General features: G+C 37.9%; 1 protein-coding gene across 2 annotated transcripts; it reads right to left on the bottom strand.

Annotated features, from left to right (window-relative positions):
* Positions 1-2048: 2048 nt before the first annotated feature.
* On the bottom strand, positions 2049-16715 carry LOC120796880 (sorting nexin-4-like). 2 transcript variants are annotated; one of them, XM_040140036.1, is made up of 14 exons: positions 16637-16715; positions 16080-16204; positions 15758-15896; positions 11854-12003; positions 11706-11753; positions 11547-11602; positions 10866-10938; positions 8958-9019; positions 7465-7530; positions 7202-7291; positions 5094-5193; positions 4773-4918; positions 4509-4623; positions 2049-4414 (listed from the first exon to the last, which is right to left on the bottom strand). In XM_040140036.1, exons 1-14 carry the CDS (start codon positions 16694-16696, stop codon positions 4367-4369), a joined length of 1278 nt encoding a protein of 425 aa, XP_039995970.1. In that variant the 5' UTR covers positions 16697-16715; the 3' UTR covers positions 2049-4366. The 2 variants fall into 2 exon arrangements, with proteins under 2 accessions (XP_039995970.1, XP_039995979.1); XM_040140045.1 differs by lacking the exon at positions 15758-15896 and having other exon boundaries at positions 11835-12003.
* Positions 16716-25494: the final 8779 nt, after the last annotated feature.

Below are 25494 nucleotides of genomic sequence, written 5' to 3'. Positions count from 1 at the left end.
ATCTCAGACTGTGTATAATTAATCTTACATGCAGCTTACTGTACATTAGTACAATACATTACCCTGAACATCACAACATGTAATCAAGATCTTGTAGCCTCTTCCCTTTGATTCATTCCCTCACAGCAGAGATAAGTGGAGGAAATGTGTTGCCACTTGGATTATGTGTTTTTTTCAGATCATAATTTCATTTGTTTTCACTAAAAATGATTAGATGCTATTAACCACTACAGTTTACTTTAGATGCCTTTATAGTTCTGTTTACGCAGCTCAGGTCACTTTTACACCTGTAGTTCAGAGGAAAAATATGACACATTGTTCCCTTTAGTTGATGTCCCTCTGCTCACTTGCAAACAAACCAAGACAAGTAAACACAAAGTCATATGGACCGTAAGTCTTTCATTCGACAGATTTGGCAACTGACATCAGTACTACATGGACACACATGGGGAAATCAACATCTGATAACTGACAGTAGGTTATTCTGTACTTAACTGATCATTATGGAGCTCATTTCCTGCCAAAACTTAAACAAAACATGTTTTACAAATGTCATATGATTCACTAAAAAACACACTGTGGTTTGAAAATACAAAACACCATTAACAAACTAATGCATCTTGTTGCAATTACAAGACGAAAATTATCACAAATATGCACAACTTACTTCTATTACATCATGCTTCAGAAACAAATACAAGGTGTCTTTCAAGTATAAAAAAATAAATCCTGCAAAGCCAAAAAAATATTGCGTGACTTTTGGCACAATCTTTCTGTCATGACTGTGCTGAGGATTTTCTCACAACTACTGCTCAATTTAAATGCGTTGTGAGGCTGAGGAGAGCAGAGCACTGTGGTCAAGTGAGCCTTTGATGGCAAAATCCGCTCATCTACCATTGGGATTTTGTTGCGAGTCGCCTTGTGCACATTTGGTACGGGTGCAGGAAATGGCCAAATTGGACGTGATAAGATTGAGTGAAAAAAGTTTGTGTACCCAGTGAAATGGTTATTATTTTAAACAATATAATGAAACATTAAATAAATTGCAATGGCTCCTAACTGACAAACTGCTTTTATATGTCCTATGAAAATTGAAAAGTAGTTTTACTTCTGTCTTCCTTTTGAAAAAAAAAAAAAAAACAACAACTATAAATTAAGTTTCACTGTAAACATCTTTATGCATCAATTTTGGCCACTTCCACCATCTGTACTGTAGGCACACGAGGAGACGCAAAAAAATCCAAACAGCACCTGGCTTGGTGGGGATTTTGCCAGACAGCTCACTTGACCGCAATGCTCTGCTCTGCTTAACCTATCTGCATGTTTAGATTGAGTCAAAGCGCCTTCTGCTATTGTGGAGGGCGAATTAGAGGTCTGGTTGAAATTATTAGCAACCCTGAATTTTAAGTAGAGAATTTAGAATATCTTCAGAAATAAATCCAAATTAATAAATTTTGTAAAATGGGAATATTTCATAAAATGTCCAGAGTTACTGAACAACAACAAAAAATGCTTTCATACAGTGAAGTAAAAAATACAAACATAAAATGTATACTTGACACAAGTACTAGCACCCTTTTGATTAATTTAAATTAGTTACTCAAACAAAATAAAAAACAAATAAAACTCAACTGTACTTAATTTTCAGTGTTCACATGACCTGAGTTAACCGGTGAATGATGGTTTTACTCCATAAAAAGGGGCTGATTGTTTCCTGTTTCTTTTGCACAATGGCCAGGACAATAGAGCTGTCTGAGAGCATCAGAAATGCTATTGTCAAAAAACAACAATTCAAAAGGCTACAAAGCAATCGCCAAAGATCTTGAAATCCCTGTTTCAACAGTTTGTAATGTTATCAGTAAGTTTCACAGTTAGAAAACTGTTAAAACGTTTCCAGGACGTAGAGAAGAAGAAACTCAATGAGAGAAGTCTGTGAAGGTTGATGCAGATTGTGGATACAACACCACTGAAGACATCTAAAGAGCTTCAGACTGGAGAATTCTGGAGTGGTGGTTTCAGCCCGTACCACACACTGCACACTAAACCAAGTACGGCTCCATAGGCGAAGGCCAAGGAGGACACCACAATTGAAAGAAAGGGAAAAAAAGCCAAGACTAATCTTCGCAAAAAATTTAATAGATAAACCACAGTCTTTCTGGGATAATGTTCTATGGGTAAATGATACCAAGGTAGACCTTTTTGGGAATGCAGTGCATTAGTTTGTTTATAGGTGACAAAATGAAGCCCATAAGGAAAAGAACATCCTTCCTACAGTAAACCATGGTGGAGATTCTATCATGCTCTGGGGCTGCTTTGCTGCCTCTGGCCCCGGAGGCATTGAAAGTATCAAAGGAGTGATGAAATCCGAACATTACCAAGGCGTTTTAGACCAAAATGTATAACCCAGTATAAGAAAACCAGGTTTGAGGCAAAGGTCTTGGGTCTCTCAGCACGACCCAAAGCACATTCAACAGCACAAATAAATGGTCTAAATTCTGTACTTAAAATTAAAGGCTGCCAATAATTTTAACCTGGACTGTTCCATACACATTTGTGAGAAAACCCTCAGCACAATCACGTTGGAAAAATTGTGCCAAAAGTTGCGTGATATTTTTTTGTCTTTGTAGCATAGATTTTTTTTGCACTTCTAAAAAACGCTGTCTTTGTTTTGGAAGCATGATGTATTAGAAATATGTTGTGCATTTGTTTGATAGGTACATTTTGTATTTGCAAAACAAAATGCATTAGTTTTTTAATTATTTTTTGTATTTACAAACCGTACTGTGTTTGTTAGTGACTGTAGGGCATTTGTAAAACATATTTTGTTTGTTAGGTTTTGAGAAAGAAATTAGCTCCATAGATCTCAGATTTACAAACTCTCTGGTGTCTCATCTGGTGTGAGCATTAATAGTTGAGATGACAACTGGACCTTATACTGTACTTTCTAATGAAAAACTGATCAAACACACAACACAGCTCTGGGGCCGGTTTCGCATAGATATTTTAATCAGGTCTTTAATGTTAAGTCAGTCTTAATTTTGCTCTTAGATTAGTTAAATATAAGTTAGACGGTTCATAAAAAATAGAGACTGACTTTTTTAAGCCTAAAAACTTAGACACCCTGTTGCCATTTAGTCCCGGTCAAACGTAATAGTCATCTAGCTTTAAATTCATGCTAAAATCACATCTACTATCACAAAATCCTGTTGTTGCTCGGTTTTGCTTTCACACCAGGGCACAATGGAACTGGACTGAGACCCTCCTTTTCAGGTGGCCTTGGTCTGGTTGTTTGGTCTGTACCAAGGTTTGATTGGCAGGTTTCACCCCAGCCCAAAAAGACCTCACTAAATGGGCAAATGCATCACACATAACAGGTTGCATAGGTGTGAAAGCACCCATCTCAGATAATCAGACTTTTAGTCCATTATATGAGTGAAAATTCAAAAATCCTGATATTGTCTTTCGCTCACTGGTAAATGTGCACATCCCAAATTGTCAAAGTTAATGTACTAATCCCACTACTTGTTAACTGATTTTTAACATGTAAAACTGGTGACAAAATGGCCCTTGGTTAAATACTGAAAAAATTAAACCTGTGAACCCTGGTCTCCACCGTCCAAGTAATGTGCTTGTGTGATCCACCACCTCCCTAAGCTTTTTAACTCCACAAAAGTGAATCACTATTGCAAATTAGCTGCTGGGTCTGTCACTTTTTCCAAAAATCAAATTTTGATGTTGCTCTGCTCGTCTATGGTGCCTCCACTGCCTGACTTGGGTGGTAAGCTAGCAGGTAAGTCAGCAGATTTGTTGTTGTAAACTAAAACAGCTGCTTTGTACAAAGTCCACAAACACCCCTATCTTTGTTAGTTACTTTGCCATCTACGGTGTAGAACCAAAAATATTTCCACACACTGCTTCTCAGATGCTTTGGTATCGTAATCGTACACTCAGGACAGCTTTTCTCGCTAGTGTCCTCCATTTTTGTAGCAAACATCGTAACATTACTAACTTGATAGGTCAACAGGGGTCAGCCTGATAGGGAAGTTTTCTGGTGGATCACAAGACAAACTACTTCAAACGGTCTATTGTGCATATAGACTGTACATTTTTAATTTGAACAGGTCATTACAGTTAGAATACTAACCCCCCCGCTCGAATGAATGTTTGAATTTCAAATAAAAAGTGACAGCCCAATTAGCTGCATATGAATGCCCTCTTTGTAAGTACTCGAAATTACATTATCTTTATACACATTTTGTTACATTAGTGAGTTTGTTTTCAAACCTCAACCAGAGGACACTGACACCATTTCCCAGCATCCACAGGTGAGCATCACTGAGGAAATCCTTTGAATATGGCTTCAACTTTACATCTTGAGGAAACATTCTTTGGCATTACTCCACGCTTGTATTCCCTAAATGAAGAGAGAAGAAATAGAAACACTTATCATGAACACGGCTACTAAAATTGTCCTGTAACCCTCAGATACCTGATGTTCTCTTGTGTACCTTCTTGCACATGCTGATTTGCATGACAGCGTAGTTGATGAGTGCTTCCCGCAGATCTTTGTCTTTCTGTTCCTCGAAGCGCTGCATGTCCACCCATGCCCTTTCAACATGCTCCCTGCAGTGATACACATCAGATAAACACACACACAATATGCAAAAACGTTCCCTTTAAATTAGCAAGTAATTTTCTTCAAGAAAATCAGAAAAACTTTAAAGCTTCTTTCACACACAATCTGCCAGCATTAAGCAGTATCCACGACTCACTCGCACTCAACTGTCTTCTCCTTGACTGTGTCTTCACCCTCTGCTATCAGCTCCTCCAGCAGCTTCAGTCTGGCCTCCCTCTGCTCAGGTGCCTCTTGTCCAAAGAGCTTGTTGGTCATGCCTTTGAGGGAGAACGTACGTACTATCTGAGGAGGTAAAGAGGAAAGCAAACACAAAAAATCTACAGTTTGGTTGAAGATAGTTTACAAGACCTACATCCTCCTCAAAAGGTCTTCTCAGTTTGATACCTATTACAATTCAGCCATGAATCTTCCAGATTAAAGAAAGACTACAAGTCAGGAAAACATGAGTATAGTGTACCCCTGTAGCCAGCTCCTCACGTTGCTGCTTCTTGGAGATGAGGTCCTGGGAGGCCATCTCAAGTTCAAACTGGGTCAGCTCATGTTTCCTGCACACTGCCCTGCAAAAGCAAAGTGCACAACAATATATCATGCTCTAATTAGGGTTGAACAATATGGCCTATCAATAATATTGCACCATTTTTAGGCTGTATCGCAATACACTATATATATATATATAGTCAGGTACATAAGTATTAGGATGGTGACACAATTTTCGTAATTTTGCCTCTGTACACCACCTCAATGGATTTTAAACTAAGCCCTCAAGACTGATTAAAGTGTAGACCTGCAGCTTTAATTTTGTGGGGGTTACCAAAATGAATTATAGCCATTTTTTATACATAGACCCTCCATTTTCAGAGGCAAAAAGTAATTGGACAAGTGAATGACAATCTGTTTCATGGCCAGGTGTGGCCTGAATCCATCATTAGCAAGGTTTTCCCTACCACAGGAAGGCTCAGGCGCTGGACATGAGCGTTTTTGTGGAGCACCTTAAGCCAAACGGATGTAAAAAAGCATTTAGGCAACATATCTGAATGAATGTAAAAACAGCGGTGAGTATTCTATGTGCTGACAAAAAGAAAAAAAAAAAACAGAAAGGTAGCTGGCAACTGGAATAACCTGCCAATCAACAACCAGTGTTTGGACGAATGTTTGTGTGCTTGGTGCTCATTGCTAAACTATTCGAACAGCTTATTGGATATTTCTCTGTACTGTCAACTCAGGATAGTACAACCATCAACTCGGATAAGCAAGTTGCAAGTCATCGGTAAGGAAAGCCTAAACAAAGAGTAAATAAAGTATAATCTCTTTTAGTAAGGGAGTAATTCTTCTGGATGTTAATAAAAGCAATAGCAGTTACAACGAAAGAAATCCCTACCAAACTCAATTACGTAAATATTCATTTGAAGGAGAAACGTAAATATTCATGTACTGAATTAAGTTTTGTTAGCCAGCGAAGCTATTTAGTTGATACATAGATATTACTATTCAACTGAACTATGGTAGTAGCAAACCTTGCTTGGTAGCTACACAAAGGTTGGCTGTGTTCACACAAAATGTCTTTTTTGTTGAAAACCACTGGTCAAAGAGTTTTTTCAATAAAAAAAAAAATGCTGTTCCAAAATGCAGTGCAGAGTGTCCCTTGCTACAATAACTGATCACTGATTCAGTCACAATAGTACTATATGCAGGTGTGTGTGTGTGTGTGTGTGTGTGTGTGTGTGTGTGTGTGTGTGTGTGTGTGTGTGTGTGTGTGTGTGTGTGTGTGTGTGTGTGTGTGTGTGTGTGTGCGTGTGTTTGTTTGTTTAGGAAAACAGACAAAAATGAAATGGCTGACTAAAAATAGCAGCTGGGGCCTTATAGCATGAGCAAAGAAAACTGAAAACAAGATGGCGGAATCAAATATGGCTACTGGGACCGCATGGCATGAGAGGGGTAGACAGTGTGTTTCTTTGTTAAGGCCAATTTGTGTAGGATAAAGGTTGCAGGTTAAAAGAGAGATTAGTTACATGGAAGACACAGTAGTTACTGGATATACTTCTAACCTAACAATAAACAGAGATAACAATAAAGCTCGGTGAACACCTTCAGCCAAATCAATACACATACATTGGCAGACGTACTTAGACATGCTATGCTATGCTAGGCTAGGCCAGTTAATCTAATGGTGGAAAGGCCATCAGTGTTATGTGCAAAGTCAGCAGTACCAACACAAAAAAGGTGAACCTAATTAAAAATAATTAGCTACATTGCTCTACAAGCCACGTCAGCTACCGATCCCATGACCTTCACCACAGCTTGACTAAACTTTTTCTGTAAAATTAAAACACTGAGATCCATGTGACAGACAAACTAATATTTACTTACATCCCCTGACAGAAATTTGAGGAGAAACATGCATCTTTAAAAGATAAGGAAATCTCTCACTTAAAAAATTAAGATTCCATTTTTGCATCTCATTTCTTAAGTGGTTTATTCCATTTGGAGTAGAATAACAAGCCTAAATATGAATTTCATATTGCCTAATATATTTTGTATATTTAATATTTCGTAAAAATATCTTACCTCAGAGCTTCAGCATAAAAGAGATATTCTTTCAGTTGGTCTGCATAATGTTCCTCTTCTTCTAAGATATCATCTATTGAGGCAGCATATCTGAAGGTGTGTGACAAAAAGCAACTTATGTCTTAACAGCCAACACAGCTGGTAGTGTGAGTATATTGTGTGTGTTAAATAAAGAAATAATATTTGTTGAGGAACTGTATAAGGGCCATGACTAAAGTAAGTGGGATTTGCCCAAAGTAATGAAACCAGACTAAAATACTCACGTATCCATATGATGACCGGCACTTTGCAGTCCATCTCCCATCTCTTTCTCTATGGCGCTCCACTCACTGCAGTGAACACATGGATTTACACACACATACATGCAAATTACCAAGGAGAGTTGGTCATACACATACACATACACACTGCTACTTTTTGGGGGGGGGGGGGGGATTGACTATAGACAACTGTTGTGTTCTTTTAGTTTTTCCTTATCTGGATCGATGCTCTTACAATTGAGGGGGTCTGGACATGCTGGACAGACTGTAAAGCCATTGAGGCAAAACTGTGATCTTGTGCTAAGACACCGATCAGCTACAACATTAAAGCCACCTGCCTAATATTGTGTAGGCTATGCCCCCGTCATACAGCCAAAACAGCTCTGACAAGACCACAAAACCTCTGAAGATGTTCTGTGGTAATGGGCACCAAGATGTTAGCAGCAGATCCTTTTAAGTCCTCTAAGTTGTGAGGTGGGGCCTCTGTGAATCTGACTTGTTTTCCAGCAATTACCACACATGCTCAATAGGATTGAGGTCTGGGAAATTTGGAGGCCAAGTCAACACCTTGAACTCTTTATCATGTTCTTCAAACCATTCTTGAACAATTTTTGCAGTATGGCAGGGTGCATTATACTGCTGAAAGAGGCCACTGCCATCAGGGAATACCGTTGGCATGAAAGGGTCTGCCAGGAACCTGGTCTGCAACAATGTTTAGGAAGGTGGTACGTGTCAAGGTAACATCCACATGAATGCCAGGACCACCGGTTTCCCAGGAGAACATTGCCCAGAGCATCACACTGCCTCTGCCAGTTTGCCTTCTTCCCATAGTGCATCATGGTGCCATCTCTTTCCAAGGTAAACAACTCACACGGACCCAGCCGTCCACATGATGTAAAAGAAAAAATGATTTTTCATTGCTCCATGGACAAATTCTGATTTCTTATGTGCCCGTTGTAGGTGCTGTAGGTGGACAGGGGTCAGCATGGGCAATCTGACCGTTCTGCGGCTATGCAGTCCCACACGCAGCAAGCTGCATTGCACTGTGTGTTCTGACAGCTTTCTATCATAGCCAGCATTAAGGTTTTAGCAGTTTGTGCTACAGAAGCTCTTTTGAGGGACTGGACCACACAGGCCAGCCTTTGCTCCCCACGCACATAAGTGAGCCTTGGGTGCCCATAATCCTATTGCTGGTTTAGTAGTTGTCCTCCCTTGGACCACCTTTGGTAGGTACTGACCACTGCAAAACGGGAACACCCATAACTGGATCGGGAACACTTGCTATCCCACCCCTTCACAGGTGCCATTGTATCGAGATAATCAATGTTATTCACTTCCCGTCAATGCTTTTAACATTGTGGCTGAACGGTGCAAATAAAATTTAGTTAACTTGACTTGACAATGGGCCAATAGAAACAATACACACTCATCACTGATTCAGGTCCTTTTTTTTTTTAGTCATGCACAGATAGATTGGTATATGCTTGTTATCAGACCTGAAGACTCTTCCATAGTTACCATGGACCTTAAAAACACCATAGAGTCGATCAGCAACCCTCTAGAAGAAATATAGAAAAATGAATGAAAGTTAGTGTTCAAATAAAAAAGACAGTGAATATTTCTTGATAAAATTAAGATTTCCAACCTATGGAGCACATATTTTTAATTTAACAAACTATTTAGTAATTTGTGCTCTACAAGTACTGTCAAGATAATTCAACAGCAGTAACTAAGGTTTCTACTAGTCTTGGGTGTTAAATATTTTTTCATAACTTAATACCTTCCCAACATTTATGGAAAAATGTACATGTATTGAAAAATATAAATAATAATTTCTAAAGGAGAAGTCATTGTTACTCACATGTATGACACTGTATGATCATGTTCAGTTAGGGGTAGCCTTAATCTAAGTAGCAGGCCTGGTTGCTGAGTCTATGCTACCCACTTCTTAAGAAAAAATGTGCAAATCAAATAGCAAAATCAAATAGAAATAATTTAAACTCAGCCTACTAAAGGCAATTGTAAGAGTTATGGCTGAACAATATAGAAAAAAAAGGCCTATTAAAATAGGCTGAATAATGTAGCCTAATTCAATCCTAATTAAATCCTTATCCTACACATATAAAGCAGCCAGAACGTCATCATTTGGTTTGGTAAGTATAATTTTTTTGCCAAGATGACAAACACATTTACTTTGTCCAGCTTTCATTGGCAGTGTTGCAGGGTGACTGTGTCCCCGCTGTGCTTAATATGTGGTCAGATGCTGCACTTGAAGCAGAAGAATTTGTGGGCCACCCAAACGAAGGTTTCACCACAACTTTCTTGTAGCAAATAGTGCACAACACTTCCTTTGTGTTGGCTGACTCGTCTGTATTATCGGATCTGAAAACAAAATATTCCCAAACCTGGAGTTCCATATCCCCACCGGCACTCGCCAATTTTCTCAGCTCAGCTACCTGCCTTATCTACAAGTTGTACACTACAATATGTCACGTTACTTTAATAAAAAAAGGAGTGCATGTTTTTGATGGTATTGAAAATCATACTTTTTCATTCATTATTTGCGACCAATCTTCACATACCACTGAGTATCCTAATACAGCATAAACTTAACAGTGAAAGTTGTCAGGCCATGGACAGTTTTTTCTACATGAGATGCCTTGCTTTAATGCAGTTTTGCTTGGATTTTGGACAGACACTAGCTTCTTTAACAACAATGTTAAAATGTTAACAACATTTTTTAACACTACGTTCTGTTAATTCATACAAGTAATTCATGCAGAAAAATTACTATTCCTACTGAATAGATCTTGTGGTCTGATTGTTTTGTCAACTACAGTTTCTGATGTCAAGAATAAACTTTCATTCTGTGTACAGATTATGTTGTTTTTTACCCTGGGATGAGCCGAGCTCAGTACCATCGACTAGCAGTGATGTTTTTTTAGCGGCTATACTCAATATTTTTATATTAAGAATGTATCCAATGACAATATGCAAATAGCGTGAAAGGGTTCGCTGACAGTGATGAACCTACGGATAATTATCAGCTGAATCTGCAGCTTCCTTCAGCTTTACAGAGCATTATAGCAGCAGACAGCTGTTTTCACATTAAAAGCTGTAAAAACCCACTGTACACTACCTGCTCAGCTGCAAACATCAGACAGACATGGTTAGAGACTACCTGGTGAAAATAGTGGAGCATTTAGCAGCGAAAAATTACATTAACCAGGTATCCCAACACATGACTCCAAATGAATCCTAATGTTGCTCCGTAACTGCTGGATGTGTAACTAAGTAAGTGTTTGCTAACAACTTCATCATATCAACTCAAATGGTGAAGATATGTCAAAGTTGTGTTTGTAATGTGTTTCCACTGCCTGCAAGTAGCCAAAAAAAAGACCTACTGCTCTTGCTCGGAGCAGCTGAGATGCGTGAGACTGCAGCTCATCGCTGTAGTGTTTCATATCCATGAAGCGTCTATGTAAGAGAAAATAAAGACACATACAGAAGACAGCGATTAAAATTTCTTTTACCTAATTATTTCAAAGTGTACATGTATTTATTTATCCTTTAATTAAATTTTTTGACTTTTTTATTTTGATCTGATGGAACTATGCTGCAAAGATTAGACAATGATTATATTATTTTTTGCTATATTGTTATTTTGATAATCAATTAATTGTTAAGTCACTTATCAAGCCAAAATTTCAAACATTTGATGATTCCAGGTTCTCAAATATGACAATTTGCTTCTTTTTTGGTCTGAAATTATAGTAAATTTGATAATTTGGGTTTTTGGACTGTTGACTGTCCAAAATGAGACACTTAATAATTTCATCTTTTGCCCTAGGATATTGTGATCGGCATTTTTCACTGGTTTATGATGTTTTATTGAACAAATGAATAAACAAAGAACTGAGAAAATAATAAGCGGATTAATCAATAATAAAAATAATTATAAGGTGTGGCCTTACATGGATATACCTATTGAATGTAGCACCTTTCACAAAGTGAGAAAATATTCAGTAATTATGCAAGATTGATCATGTAGATAATGTTAGTATAGTATAAAAACAATAACTTACTTATCTGTATTTTTCACCCGGAAGGTGGCACTGAGACCTCTCAGCCTGGAATCTACCTGCAATACGATTTAGAGAGGTGGTCAAGCTTTGTGAACACTGAAAATATTGTATGAATCGCTGTAAGAATTCAGAAATGGAAGCTCCACAAATGTCCAGTACCTTTGCCTGAAATCCTGTTTCATACACCACTTCTTTCCAGCCATGTTCCTGCCACACAAAGTAGTGAAAGGAGTCAGTTATAGATCAGCTACTGATCTATAAATGACCCACTTGAACTGCTAGACTGACCCTGAGCTGCACCATGTACCTCAGTGAGGAAGTGGTAAAGGACCTTGTCATTTGAGAGGACTGGATGAGAAGCCACACGAAGCAGAAAGTTCTCCAGCCCGACCCTGCGGCGCTCCACAAAGTCTGGGTCCATGTTGTCTGCAGACAGCTTGTGCCACACAAACTCTGCCTGCATGCAAGAGAAAAAAGTATTCCAATATTCACGACTTTTTCTGAGCTTTATACTGTATTTCAATTTCAGCTTAATTGTATTTATTTGATTGCTGATTGATTTTTTAACAGAACTCTACCAGTTTCTTTTTGAGTGTTTTTATTATTTGAAAGAAAACACACAAAAAGTTGTTACAAAGATTTATGGACTGATGAAACAAAAATCAACCTCTGTCAAAATTACGGAAAGAGGAAATTGTGAAGAAAAAAGGCACAGCTTATGACCCAAACCCATCATCATTTTTTCAAACATGGCAGTAGTTCTGTCTTGGGCATGTGTGGCTGCCAAATGAACAGACACACTGGCATCTATTGATGATGTCACTGATGACGGAAGCAACAGGATAAATGTAGAGGTATACAGTAGCATTCTGTGTGCTCATATTCAGTCAAATGCATCAACACTCATTGGACAACATTTCATCATTCGGCAGGACAACAATCTTAAATATACGGCCAAAGAGACCACAGAGCTTTTCAGGGTGAAGAGATGGAAGATCCTCGGCTGGCCGAGTTAATCACCTTATCTAAGTCCAACTGAGCAGCATTCCACTTGGTGAAGAGCAGACTAAAGGAAGAGACTCCACAACAAGCAACAGCTGAAGGTGGCTGCAGTGAATCTCTGGGAGAGCATTACGAGGTAAGATACCTGCTCGTGTCTGTGGGTCAAAGACTTCAGAGAGTCAGATAGTCATTGACTGGAAAGGATTTCCCACAAAATATTAAATATAATGATTGTGTTTGACTTCATGTGTATCTGTCCAATTACTTAATCCCTAAAATTTAGGCACTATGTTTTCAAAGGGCTATATCTGCCACACATAGTTCTTTCTATATTGGTGTAAAAGTACTCAAATTAAAGCTGAGACTTAGCACCTTGTTGTAGTATCGATTATTTTATGTCAAATTGAACGTGCTTAAGCTCAGAGACTGAAAAACAAAAAAATGTGTAACTGTCTAATTACTTACGGCCTTGACTGTAAATTTTTCAGAAATACGAGAAATATACTATTCACTCCCTTGCTCTCTTAGTGTCAGTTCAGCTCACCTCTAAACTGGCCGCCCCACACTCAACTCCTATAAACGAGTCTTATGTTTTACCCATAAGACCCAAGTTTTAATGTCTTTGTTCATCACCTGTGATGCGAAAACAACACAGTCAGAGAAAGTGTGCGTCCTGGTCATAGCTATAAATTCTGTCAGTAGACGAGGTTGTGTAACAAAAACATTGCATTAACCGTTTAGAAATTACAGCCATTTTTATACATAGTCCCTCATTTTAGAGGCTGTAATTGGACAATTGACTGACAATCCATTTCATGGCCATGTGTGGCCTGTTATTACATGACAAATTAATCAGATAAAAGCTATGGAGTTGATTCCAAGTGTTAAATTTGCATTGTGTCAATGCGATTGAAGGAGGCCATCATTAGGAAGGTTTTAAAAAACAAAACAGGTGTCCATGGGAATTCTAAATATGTGGTCCAAAGAGGTGTTGATGCAAATTAAGGAGGCCGTCATTAGGCTGCAAAAACAAAACAAACCTATCAGACAGATAGAAAAAAACTTTAGGAGTGGCCAAATCAACAATTTGATTGTTCTTAAAAAGAAGGAATGCACTGGCTGGCTCAGCAACACCAAAAGACTTTGCCAGACGGTGTCCAACATAACATTTTTTCATCAATGGCCCAAGTGGCCAGTAGATCAGAATTTTACTGGCCCCCTGTATATTTTCACAGGCCTGCCAGCCAAAAAATGAAAATAACTTTTTTCCCCATTATTTCATAATGTAATAATTATAGGGCCCCTATGTTGCAACGCTTATGGTAAAATTACATTTCAATCATTCCCTTACACAATAAGACATTACGTACATATTTATATAAACAAAATGTACAGTACAGTACATTGTTGCTGTTGTCGTCTCTTTGCCTGATGCAATCTTTAATAGTGAGGCAGTCCACAAATTTGGAAAGGATGTTAACAATAATCAAACCAACCCTTCTGGGTACTCTGTGTGTTTAGGAAGTAGCTAAGAACACCATCATCCGATACCAGTCACAGTCCATGGAAGTCACATCGCTTGTTTAGACTGCTGTCTGTGTTGTTGGAATACAAATTAACACTACGAAACATCAACACTTATTTTGTCCCTACTTGACAGATTTGTGCATGAAACGACTGCTTGTTAAAAACCCACAGCACTCGACATTAGACAGTCAGTTACAGTGAAAGTTGATGTTAGCGAGCATTGGTGTTAGCTCAATAACATCACTGAGCAGTAAGCAGCTGAAACAAAAAAATCTGTGCTGGGCAAAAACACATTGGAAGCTGTGATAGGCAATTTATAAGCAGCCTGTCTATTGTGTTCACTTAACATTAGCAGACATGTTTTCGTGCTGAAAATAAATCTCATAGTGGATTATAAAAAATGCTGAGTGCCACAGAGCAACAATGGCTACTGAGAGAAAGGACGAATTCATTATTTTATATTAACATTAGTACCGGACACTAAACTTTAAACAGCCTCCGAAGTTACCATAGCCGTTTAGCTAAATGCAGCTGGCTACATGGCTAGCTAGCCACAAGTACCTCAGCGAAGTGTCTCATAACAGGGCTAACATGAGACTGCTATATGAGATGAGGCAGTCAGTAACAGTCACGTTTAGGGTCTAAACAATATAATGGCCAGATTTACAGTAGTTCTGCACCTTAATTTACCTTAAATTGGGATCCCACGTCCACTCACTCTTACAGATAACAGACCGACCAGGCACAGGCCCTTCTTGCCCTGCATAAACGTTTACGTGCCACGGGCCACCGGTTATGTCAGACCCTGCAGAAAACATTACAAAAGCCTGCCCAGTTCTGGAAGAAGATTCTTTGGACAAATTAAACCAAAATTAACTTGTACCAGACGGATGGGAAAAAAAGAGTGTGGAGAAGGAAAGGTACGGCTAATAATCCAAAGCATACCACATTATCTGTCAAACATGGCAAAAGCAGTGTTAAGGCATGGGCATGTAAGGCTGCCAATGGAACTGGGTCACTGTTGTTTATTGATGATGTGACTGCTGCTAGATGTAATAGGATGAATTCTGAAGTGTATAGGGTTATACTATCGGCTCAAATTCAGCCAAATACTGCAAACTTATAGGTCAAACTAGGAAGGTCATTTGCAGTATAGACAGATAATGATGAACATACTGTGAAAGCAATCCAAGAACTTCTCTAGGCAAAGAAATGGAATATCCTTAAATGGCCAAGTCAGTCACCTGACCTCAACCCTATTGAGCATGCTTTTCACTTACTGAAGACCAAACTGAAGGCAGAAAAACCCCCAAAGAAGAAGCCACTGAAGGTGGCTGTAGTGAAGGCCTGGCAAAGCATCTCAAAGGAGGAAACTCAGCATTTGGTGATGTCTATGGGTTCCAGACTTTAGGGAGTCACTGACTGAAAAGGATTTTCATCCAAGTATTAAAAATAGTCCTTTTAATTATGTTGGTTTGTCCAATTACTTTTGAGGTTCTGAAAATGAGAAACCATGTATAAAAATGGCTGTAATTCCTAAACAGTTAATGCAATGTTTTTGTTAACCCCCCCCACACACACACACACAAACACACACACACGCACACACATGTACCTAACTATCTTTGACATTTCTTGCATGACTGACCAGGGGTTAGAAAGCACAGCCACAGTGAACTCACCCTCTTTTCCGGCAGAGGGGGTACCACGATGTATGGATAGGTAACTACTAGGTAGCTCCGCAGCAGTTCAAATTCACTGTATCGCCTCCAAAGAGAGTCGGGGGCTGGGTTATGACCCTCAGCAACCGCATCCATTGGCCTTTAAAGATTGAGCCACAAAACCATTTTGTAAAGTTGTATTTACGCTGAGACAAAAGACAGAAGTGAATCAATGCAAGACAGCCCAAATAAGAGCTAGTGCAGATGAATACATATCAAACCATCTCAGCTCAAGCCACAGCACTACCTGTACAACGGCTAATAAGGGGTATGCTATTCTCACCTTGTTTCGATGAGGTACATGGTGAAAGTCTCCTGCATGTTCACTGCATTTTTGCCACTCCTTTTCTCAGCCTCAGCAACACAGATCTCCATCCTGCGCAGGAGAGTGCAGCCCTCCTCCACCATCTGAACCATCACAACGCAGGATGTCATTAACAGCTCTTTGGAAGACATTTGACTCATTGTTCCCAAACATCTGCTAATTCGTTGCCCCACCTTTTTCTTAATAAGCAAGTAGTTAACAGCTACTATGTTCTACGAAACATTACATATGACGCAAACTAACGTTAGCATGAAAACAACAGTAAATTGGGTGGGTCATATATGACCTCAGTGTTCATCCTAACGAAAAAATTCAATTTACCTAATTATCGTGTATTACATGTATTTTATATAGTATAATGTAAGGTGGCTCTGCTGTTAATTTCAAGCATGTAACCACTGTCAAATACAATGAATGTAACGCAGACACAGCTTTTATCCGCTGCTTTGGAATAAAATACGTATGAGCAATTATAAAAGAGGAAGTAAAACGACGAGGGAAAGCTATTGTCATACCGTGTTGTTAAAACTCCCTTCTGCCGCCAGGTGATCTGAGTCGCCGTTAACCTCCGCCATCTTCTTTTCTCCTGACGTGGTTGGTCAGCCAGGGCGCATGCGCAAAGCGTCACCTCATCCAACAGATGCTAAGAGCAAAATAGTATTCATATATAGGTATGTGATGTTATATACAGTGGGGTCCAAATTTAGACTGGTCTCAGACTTTTGGACCCCACTGTATAGAACACCATATATCTACGTATAACTACATACTAATTTAAAGTATGAATATATATTGTGAGATATTTTACCACATAGCACAGGTGAAGATCATAACACTGCACACAGTTACCATATCGTGACACACATCATTCAGTGTCAGTGAATTATGAGAAGCACCAGAAACAAACAGTATTTCAACTCAGGTGATAGAGAACAGAAAATGGCACAGCCAATCCCATGGACGTTAATGATGACCTCAGCAAAGGTAAAAAGGTCCTCTACCGAAACACTGAGAATGTGTGCTACTAAAGGTTGGGCACACAGTGGTGGAGGAGAGTAAAACTCTCTGTAGCACTGTTGAGCTGTTATACCAGGTGCTTGACAAGCAGCTCAAGTTATAGGAGAAGAGACTGCTATTGTCTTCTGTGCAACAAAAAAGGAGCGGTCCAACTAGAATTAAAGGCCCTTCAGAAAATGCTCCAAATAGAAAAAGACCAGAAGTAAGACATGTCTCAAAGCCTGTGAGATGGAGAGCAAACTTTCCAAGGAGGAGGAGAAGACAGAGGTTTTGGGGTAAAATAATCAATCTCTCCAACATGAAATTCTGAGCCTCAGAAAATGCTTCAGTTGAAAAAGGACGAGAAAGAAGAGAAGCTTTTCAAAACTGTTGAAAGGAAAGAATCTCTCATTCACAAGCTGGGAGAAGTGAGATGTGAGAAGAGATGATGAACATGTCCTTAAATTCTTCAAATGAAGTGAAGGAGCAGGACGAGGCCATGTGCCCAAATAAGGAAGCCAAGAAATAAAGGAGTTTCAGAAATGGCTTCAAATAGAAAAAGACCAGAAGTGAGACAGCCCTTGAGATGGAAAATGTACTTTCCCAGGAGGAGAGGGAAAAGAAGACTATTCATCAAAACAATGAAGTCTTCAAATTAGAAATTTTGGAACTTAAACAAAGGCAACGACATAATAAAGACACAAAGGAAGAGTGGCGTCACCAAGCCAATGAGGCAGAGTAGATGGGCTGTTTTGGTGGGTATGAGAATTGGTGGTGATGGGTCGACACCAGGTGTCCCTGTGGAACATTGCTTTCTGCACATCGATTTAATACTGCTGTAAAGTTTATTATATTACTTTAAAAAAACAAAAAGAAAGTTTAACAAAATGTTTTTTTTATGAAATATATTATTAATTACAGACTTGTAGTCCACAAGTATACAAAATAACACTCCTAAAAGCAATGTGCAAAATACCAAGGGCCTTAGGGGGTCTCAGATCCCTCAACACCTAGAACTCCCTGAAGATATCAAAATCATTTTATTTTATTTTTTTGGGGGGGATCAAAATTAGGCTTATTATTGTCTATTTATCTACAGTATATTTAGGGTTTTAACCCCAAAGGGGTGTAACACTATTGTGTTTATTATCATTACTAGGTTCTAACCCCGTAGGGGATGGAAATTGGGTACAAATTGCCACTTGTGGCTATATTTATTATTATTATTTGTTGTCTGTCACTGGGGCTCAAATTGCCATGAACTGGAATGAGCTAGAAACATGAAATTTGACCCAATAACTGGAAATGATGTGCTAATGCTTCCCAAGAAAAATTAGCTCAATTGGCCAGATGATGGCGCTGTAATTAAGGCCCAAAAATTCAATCTTGGAAAGGCTATGCCACTCACACTGTAAGTCTAACTGACTTGAAATTTGACACAGTAGTCCAGCTCAATGTGCGCTTTATCACATTCTGTTGTGACTATTTTACATTTCAAAAACATTATACAACACCGATATGAATACAATATGAGAGCAAAGACAAAAAAAAACAACAGCCATTAATGTATTTCAGCATTGTTACTTTATTGTAGTATACATTGTAATATTGTTACTTTAGTACAACATTTATTGTATTAATATTGTAACTTTATTGTAAGATTTGAACTTATACTTTAGTGCAATATTCATTGAAACATTGTCATTGTGAAATTTTAGTGCAACATTAACTAACAACTGTATAGCAGTTATGTGATTCATTCAAACTGAACATAAAGATAACATTTAGGATAGGGGTAGCCTGTAGAATATGGAGTCAAGTGGAGGCTGACACTGAACAAAATAAAAAATTTTCAGACAGCTGACCAATTAAAGGAAAAACCAATAAAAGTGTCTTAGTAAGGTGTTGGGCCACCACGTGCTGCCAGAACAGCTTAAATGCGCATTGGCACTGACTCTACAAATCTCTGGACCTTTACTGGAGGGAATGGTACACAATTCTTCCTGAAGATATTCCCTCATCTAGTGTTTTGATGATGGTGGTGTAGAGCGCTGTCTAACACATCGGTCAAAATTTCCCATAGGTGTTAAATTGGGATGAGATCTGGTGAGTGTGAAGGCCATAGCATATTATTCACATCATATTCATACTCATCAAAACATTCAGTGACCCCATGTGCCTTATGGATGGGGGCATTGTCATCCTGGAAGAGACCACTCCCATCAGGATGAATTAAAATACTTCATATGTAGAACAGAGGAAAATGAAAATAAATGTAAGAAATATAAAAATAAATGAATAAGAATCATAAGATATATCAAGAAGGAGTATAATTGCAAATTGTTTGAGGAAAATAGAAGTAATAATCAGGAAACACTGAAAATGCTCAACAGCATAATCAAAAAAAAGGTATTAGGAAAGCAGTTATTTTATTAAAAATCAAACTGTAACTTTAAATAACATAAAATAGGTTGCAGATTAATTCAATTAATACTTCTTAAAAGTTGGACCAACCTTAGTAAATGCTGAGCCAAGGAACAAGGAAGATATAGAAAACAACAGCTCTGATAAAATGCTTATTCCATGTTTCTCAGTTGAGGTCATGAAAATTAAGTTTTTGATATTGTTAATAAATTCAAGAGCAAAAAGTCTACCGACTACAATTCCATTGACATGTCATTAGTTAAAAATACTATTGAATGTATAGTGAAACTATTGACCCATATACTGTATGTATATTCCTCACAGGAATATTTCCAGACAAATGTCATTCCTATCTCTAAGAATAAAGAAAGACATTTATTTTACAATTTCAGAGTGGTATCTCTGATTCCCAGATTTTCAAAAATATTAGAAAAATTATTTGTACAAAGACTTGATAATTTTATTGATAAACCTAACTTGTTAAGTGACCGTCAGTATGGATTTTGAGCTAAGCAGTCTACCTTACTAGTGGTAATGGAACTGGTAGAAAATATCTCAATTGCCATAGATAAAACAGAATACATGGTGGGAGTATTTATAGATCTTAAAAAAGTGTTGACCTTGGCTTACTTATGGAAAAGCTTGAAAGATATGGCATTAGAGGGGTAACATACTCCTGGGTGAGAGGTTACCTAGAGAACAGACATCCGTATGTTCAAGTAAATAATTTTGATCAGAACTTTTGCTGATGACACACATGTAATTTACTCAGAAAACAACTTGAAGCAGCTTTTGGTTACAGTTTAAGTGGAAAGTGGAAATAAATTGTCATTAAAATATAAGCAATGTGTGTGGATATCGTAAAACAAATTCTGAAGTAAATCGTAAGATTAATGATGCAGAAACTGAAAGACTGTGTGAAAATAAACCTTGGGAGTGATAATAGACTACAAATTATGTTGGAAACCTTACACAAACCATATCAAATCAAAACTGTCTAAATCCATTGCAATACTGCATAAAACTAAGGACTTCTTGAAGCATAACTCACTATTTATTCTAAATAAACACACACATAAGCACACACATAGTTCCATACATTACCACCAACTGCATCTTTATAATACAAAAAAGAGCCGTAAGAATTGTCAGTAAGGTTAATAATGAACTAACTCATTATTTATAAAATCATATGCATTGATCTTTAAAGTCCTTGTACAGTTTAAAACTTTACAGATAATGTAAAACACAAAACATGTCCTGATTGTATCCAAGAGTTGTTTTCTTTGAGAGAGAACAGATATCCACTCAGGGGAAATCATATATTTGAAAAAAAACAAAAAGAGTAAGGACAAATGTGATGAATAGATGTGCGCAGTTAAAGGTGTTAAATTATGGTATAGTTGTAATAACGAATTGTAGAACTGTGTAAGTTCAAGAAAATGTATAAAAACATTACAAATGAAAAATGCAAAATATGTGACCTACAATGAGAAAAAAATGAGGATCTGTCATGTTTTGTGTATCTGTTTTTCTTTTTTCCTGCTGTGCTTCTATAATATGCTTCTTATTCGCTTTGTTTTGATTCACGGCTCTATGGGTAATGCAATGGTTATGCTTTGTTAAGTGTTAAGGGTAGGCACAATAAGCTTAGGCTAGAGCTTACACCTTTATTGTCGCTCCGAGAATTTAATTTTTGATATTGATTTAATTTAGATATACTGATGTGGTATTACCTAACCACTTGCATAACTGTATGGTAAATTTGTTGACCAGAAATAATAAAGTAAAAAAAATAAAAAAAACAATATCCCTCTCTATGTAAGTGTTGACGGAGTGTTCTTGCTTACATGGTCTGATCACATCCTGCATTGACATCCAGCAACTCTTCCTCAGTCACCTGAGGAAGAGTTGCTCTTCTGTTTTTCCTTACAATACTGTACTACCATTTGATGACCATTGCATTATGGTCATCAAATGTGCGCTGTCGAACACAATTTCCTACCCTATTTACTGATGTCTTTCCCATAGATCTAAATGCATATGTCACTTTAGTCACTGTTACTATGGAAACACTAACTAGTTGAGCAGTCTTTGTAACTGAAGCTCCTGCCATCTGTGCCCCAACAATGAACTCTCTTTTAAAGTCACTTAGATCTCTTCCTCTGGCCATCTTGATACAAAATCATTAACCAACTGGACCTGCTCAGCATTTTTGTTATGCCAAAGAGCATGATTGGATGGTAATTGTTAATTGTACCATACAGTGCACCTGTGTGGAAGCATCTGCATTCGTTATGCTTTTCCACTCGTGCAAAAAGAAAATTAAATTTACAAGGAATTTTTAAAGCAAAGAAGGAAAGAAGCTGAACATTCATACAAGACATATAGAAACTAAACATCTAAAAATAGACTGAAATGAGATGCACCTAAAGATTATTATAGTAAGTGGCTGGAGGACAACACGAATAATATGTAAACTACATGAAGAGAATTCATTGAAATTATTCAAAACGGAACAGAAAAAAGTGGGGTACCCAAAATATTTCCTGACAAAGAATTTTAAAACTATTAATGATATTGATTTGTTTGGAGATGAATTTAATAATTTTTTTGGAAATTGTTTTTTTTTTTTTTTTTTTTTTTTTTTTTACAGATAATTACACCTAGCAAAATTAAAACAGCTAAAGTCATTCCAATACAAAGAATTGGAGCCAGACATGTCTAAAATACACACCTGTTTCTTCCCCCTGCAGTTCTCTAAAATATTGGAAAAAATTCTTTAAAAGGCTCGATGATTTCATTACACAAAATAATGTGCCTATTTATATTGCAATTAAATTTGTGGAGGAAATATTAACTGCTGGCTGCACAATGGTGCCTCACAGCGAGAAGATCATTCTTTTGGGGGCTTTCTGTGTGGAGTTTGCATGTTCTCCTCGTGCCTGCCTGGGTTTCCTCCATGTATTCCAGCTTCCTTTCACAGTCCAAAGCAGGTTAGTTTAATTGTTGTTTTGTCTCTATATGTCGGCCCTGTGATTAACTTGCGACCTGTCCAGGGTGTGCCCCACCTCTTGCCCAATATAAGCTGGGATTGGCTCCAGCCCCCTTGGGACCTTCAAAGGATAAGAAGTATAGCTAATGGATGGATAGATGAAATATTAACTGCAATAGAAAGTACTGTATATACAATGGGATTATTCCTGGATCTCAAAAAAAATATTATATATATAATTTTATAATACTATTGACCATGGCTTACTCCTGAAGAAATTAGAAAGATATGGAATTAGAGGGGTATGCACACTCCTTGTTTAGTAGGTACCTGGAGAACAGGAGACCCAGGGGGCTGCATTCAGTGGGCATGAGTCGGGAGGCGAAGGGTTAGCCCCCAGTTTTTTTCCTCCGGGATGAAGGATGGTAGTTGAGGGAAAGCTGTCTGGGCATTGAGTGGTATGGCATTGGTGGCTACTCTCTTGCACTGGAGTTCAGCTGCTAGATACCTCAGGACTTTGGTTGTGTCGCCAGGTGTATCTGCCATGTGTTAGGCTGGTCTTAGTACAACCAAGATATACTTGAGGGTTGCCAGACAGGCTGGATCCTCTCCCAGACAAACATTTAGGTTTGTGGGGTATATGTGGCTCCCATTATGAAGCTCTCCATGCTCCACAGTTCACTCCATGTGATTTTCCTCCTCTCATAGCCATCCCACCTCCCATCTCTTACGAATGAGTCCCGAGATTCTGTGAGTGTCATGTCCAGCCTTGCTTTGGTACATTCTTATTCTTCCACCAGGCTAGAGATTGGCAGTGAGAGGGCTCCGCTCCCGGAAAGTCCTATGCTGCCGAGGCATCTCGATAGCCCTAGTGACTTCCTCCCTTGTGAATTCACCACTCTCCAGCCAAAGGTTTTTTAAAAAGAAAATGGAAAATAACTGTTTTCCTGTTTTTATCTTAAAGTAAGTAATCTGACTAAAAAAAAAGTTTTACTTCTTCGTTTTCTTTATTCCAGTAACTTCCTCTCAGTGTCCATGTGTAGACAGTGCAGGCACCTCATCTGAGCAAGGAAGTATAATACCACAGAAATTAAAATGATTTCTGAGGAGAATTAGTGTTTCTGACAGATAATCCGCTTTACTATCCAGTTCATCAGTGTTTACATTGAGCCTTCAGCCTATATAGCGTATAATAAACATATATGCATTAATTGAGTTACAGGCTACAGTTAGCACTGTGATACAACTCAACAACAGAGGTAACTTGAGGTCAGCTTCTCTTTTAAAAAAAAGTTACACATTACACATTGTCACGAGAGTTGTACGTAACCTCTGTGTGGTGTCTGTATGTAATGTATTGACATTTAGTTATGTATTTACTAACTCAAATTATTTGCTTATTCCCCCATACAGACAGCTATTATCCAGTGTAACTTACATAGTCCCTTATAGTGTAGATGTGTATGTGATCATGATGCTGTTTATTTGACCCCTCCTCACCCTTGATAAAGGTGAGGATGTGGATGAGCAGTACTGGGGTTCTGGTGATGTGATGAAGGACTCTGGGTTCACAACTGACTCACCAGAAGTTGATAGTCCACATTTTGGAAATACATCCAGGGCTGATCAGGCAGTTATGGTCTCACAGGTTTTAATTACTAATGAAGCTGTTTGATGACTGGTGGCCACTAGATGTTGCTGTAAGATGTGAAGACATCAAATCAAAGAGTCAATTAGAGAAACAGAACTACACTATTGGAAAAAACTGCATTGTAATACATCACAGGATAAGTGTCTAAAACACATAGCTGAGAACAACAAAATGTTCAATTTGTGTGGTTTAATTCAAGAAACCTTACAAATGTGAGTCTACGCAATTGGCCACTCCTGCAGTAATAACAGGCTACAGACCATCTGCCATAACTGATCAACCTGACTGTTCTCCTACACAAACTGCTTAAAATGTACCTTTTATTGCATTTCAAAAATTTTATTTCCACACATTTCCTTGTCTCTGCCTGTCCCTGCTGCAGTTCAGGCTGTGCCTGCGGATGGCAGAGAAACACAGTACAAAACAAAATAACAAAAAATTTAAATAAGACTTGTAGGCACCTACAAAAAAATAAAAGAATTAAATTCCGATTTGTTTTTCTTGTCTTCCAGATCTAATGAGATGGCGGATGATACATGGGCTGGGACTGATTTTGCATGTTTACATAACAAATTGTTAATACCACCGTAAAAAATCGGTATGTATTTCAAGTGAGCTATAATGAGAATATGAAAACATGTAGCATGCTTAGGAATTTTACAACAATATTTAAAAATTTAGTTTATTGAAGAAATATAAAATGATATGATCAGAAAGTTGCATAAGTATGAGAGGGTATGTTTTTTTCTCTTGATGTCAAATAGGATGTGTATACTAAAAAGGGCAGGCACAATAAGCTGTAGCTTCAGCCTACACCTTTTTTGGACTGCAGAAATCTTTATGTTGCGTTATTGTGGTTTTTATCGTAAAAAGTTGTAATATTTTTTATATTTTTATTGTTTTCCTTTTTTAAAAAATCTTATTGCAGACTGAAATAAATTTCATATTTCAAAATTTCAATATAAAATTTCACATTTCAGAACATCTCACTATGTCAGAAAAGCGCTGAAGGTCAGTTAACAGTTAAACCCACATATCTGTTGGAAGATTTAAATAATTAATGAATGTATCCACACTCTGCCAGCTGTGCATAATATCAGACATGGTTTTGGAGAGGTGTGATTGTAAGTCTGAGCAGTAGGAAACAAGATTTTTTTTTTTTTTTTAACTGAAAAACGTGGAGGGTGCCTCTGCCTGCACAATCTGCACGTGTCGCTGTGTTTTTATTTTATCTATGTAGATTTTTTAACATTTATTTAATTCTTTGTTGTGCAACCCTACCGTTTTTGCGTGGACTGCCCAGCAGC

Source organism: Xiphias gladius, chromosome 2, assembly GCF_016859285.1.
Source record: "Xiphias gladius isolate SHS-SW01 ecotype Sanya breed wild chromosome 2, ASM1685928v1, whole genome shotgun sequence".
Lineage (NCBI taxonomy): Eukaryota > Metazoa > Chordata > Actinopteri > Istiophoriformes > Xiphiidae > Xiphias > Xiphias gladius.
Note: the sequence above shows the minus strand (reverse complement) of the source record. Positions and strands in the feature narration are given on the sequence as shown.

Coding starts and splice junctions, on each gene's coding strand:
- LOC120796880 (XM_040140036.1), bottom strand. CDS start 16,696: ATGGCGGAGGTTAACGGCGACTCAGATCACCTGGCGGCAGAAGGGAGT. Junction 16,205..16,636: donor AAGGGAGTTTTAACAACACG/GTATGACAATAG, acceptor GTGATGGTTCAG/ATGGTGGAGGAGGGCTGCAC. Junction 5,194..7,201: donor TTTTATGCTGAAGCTCTGAG/GTAAGATATTTT, acceptor TTGCTTTTGCAG/GGCAGTGTGCAGGAAACATG.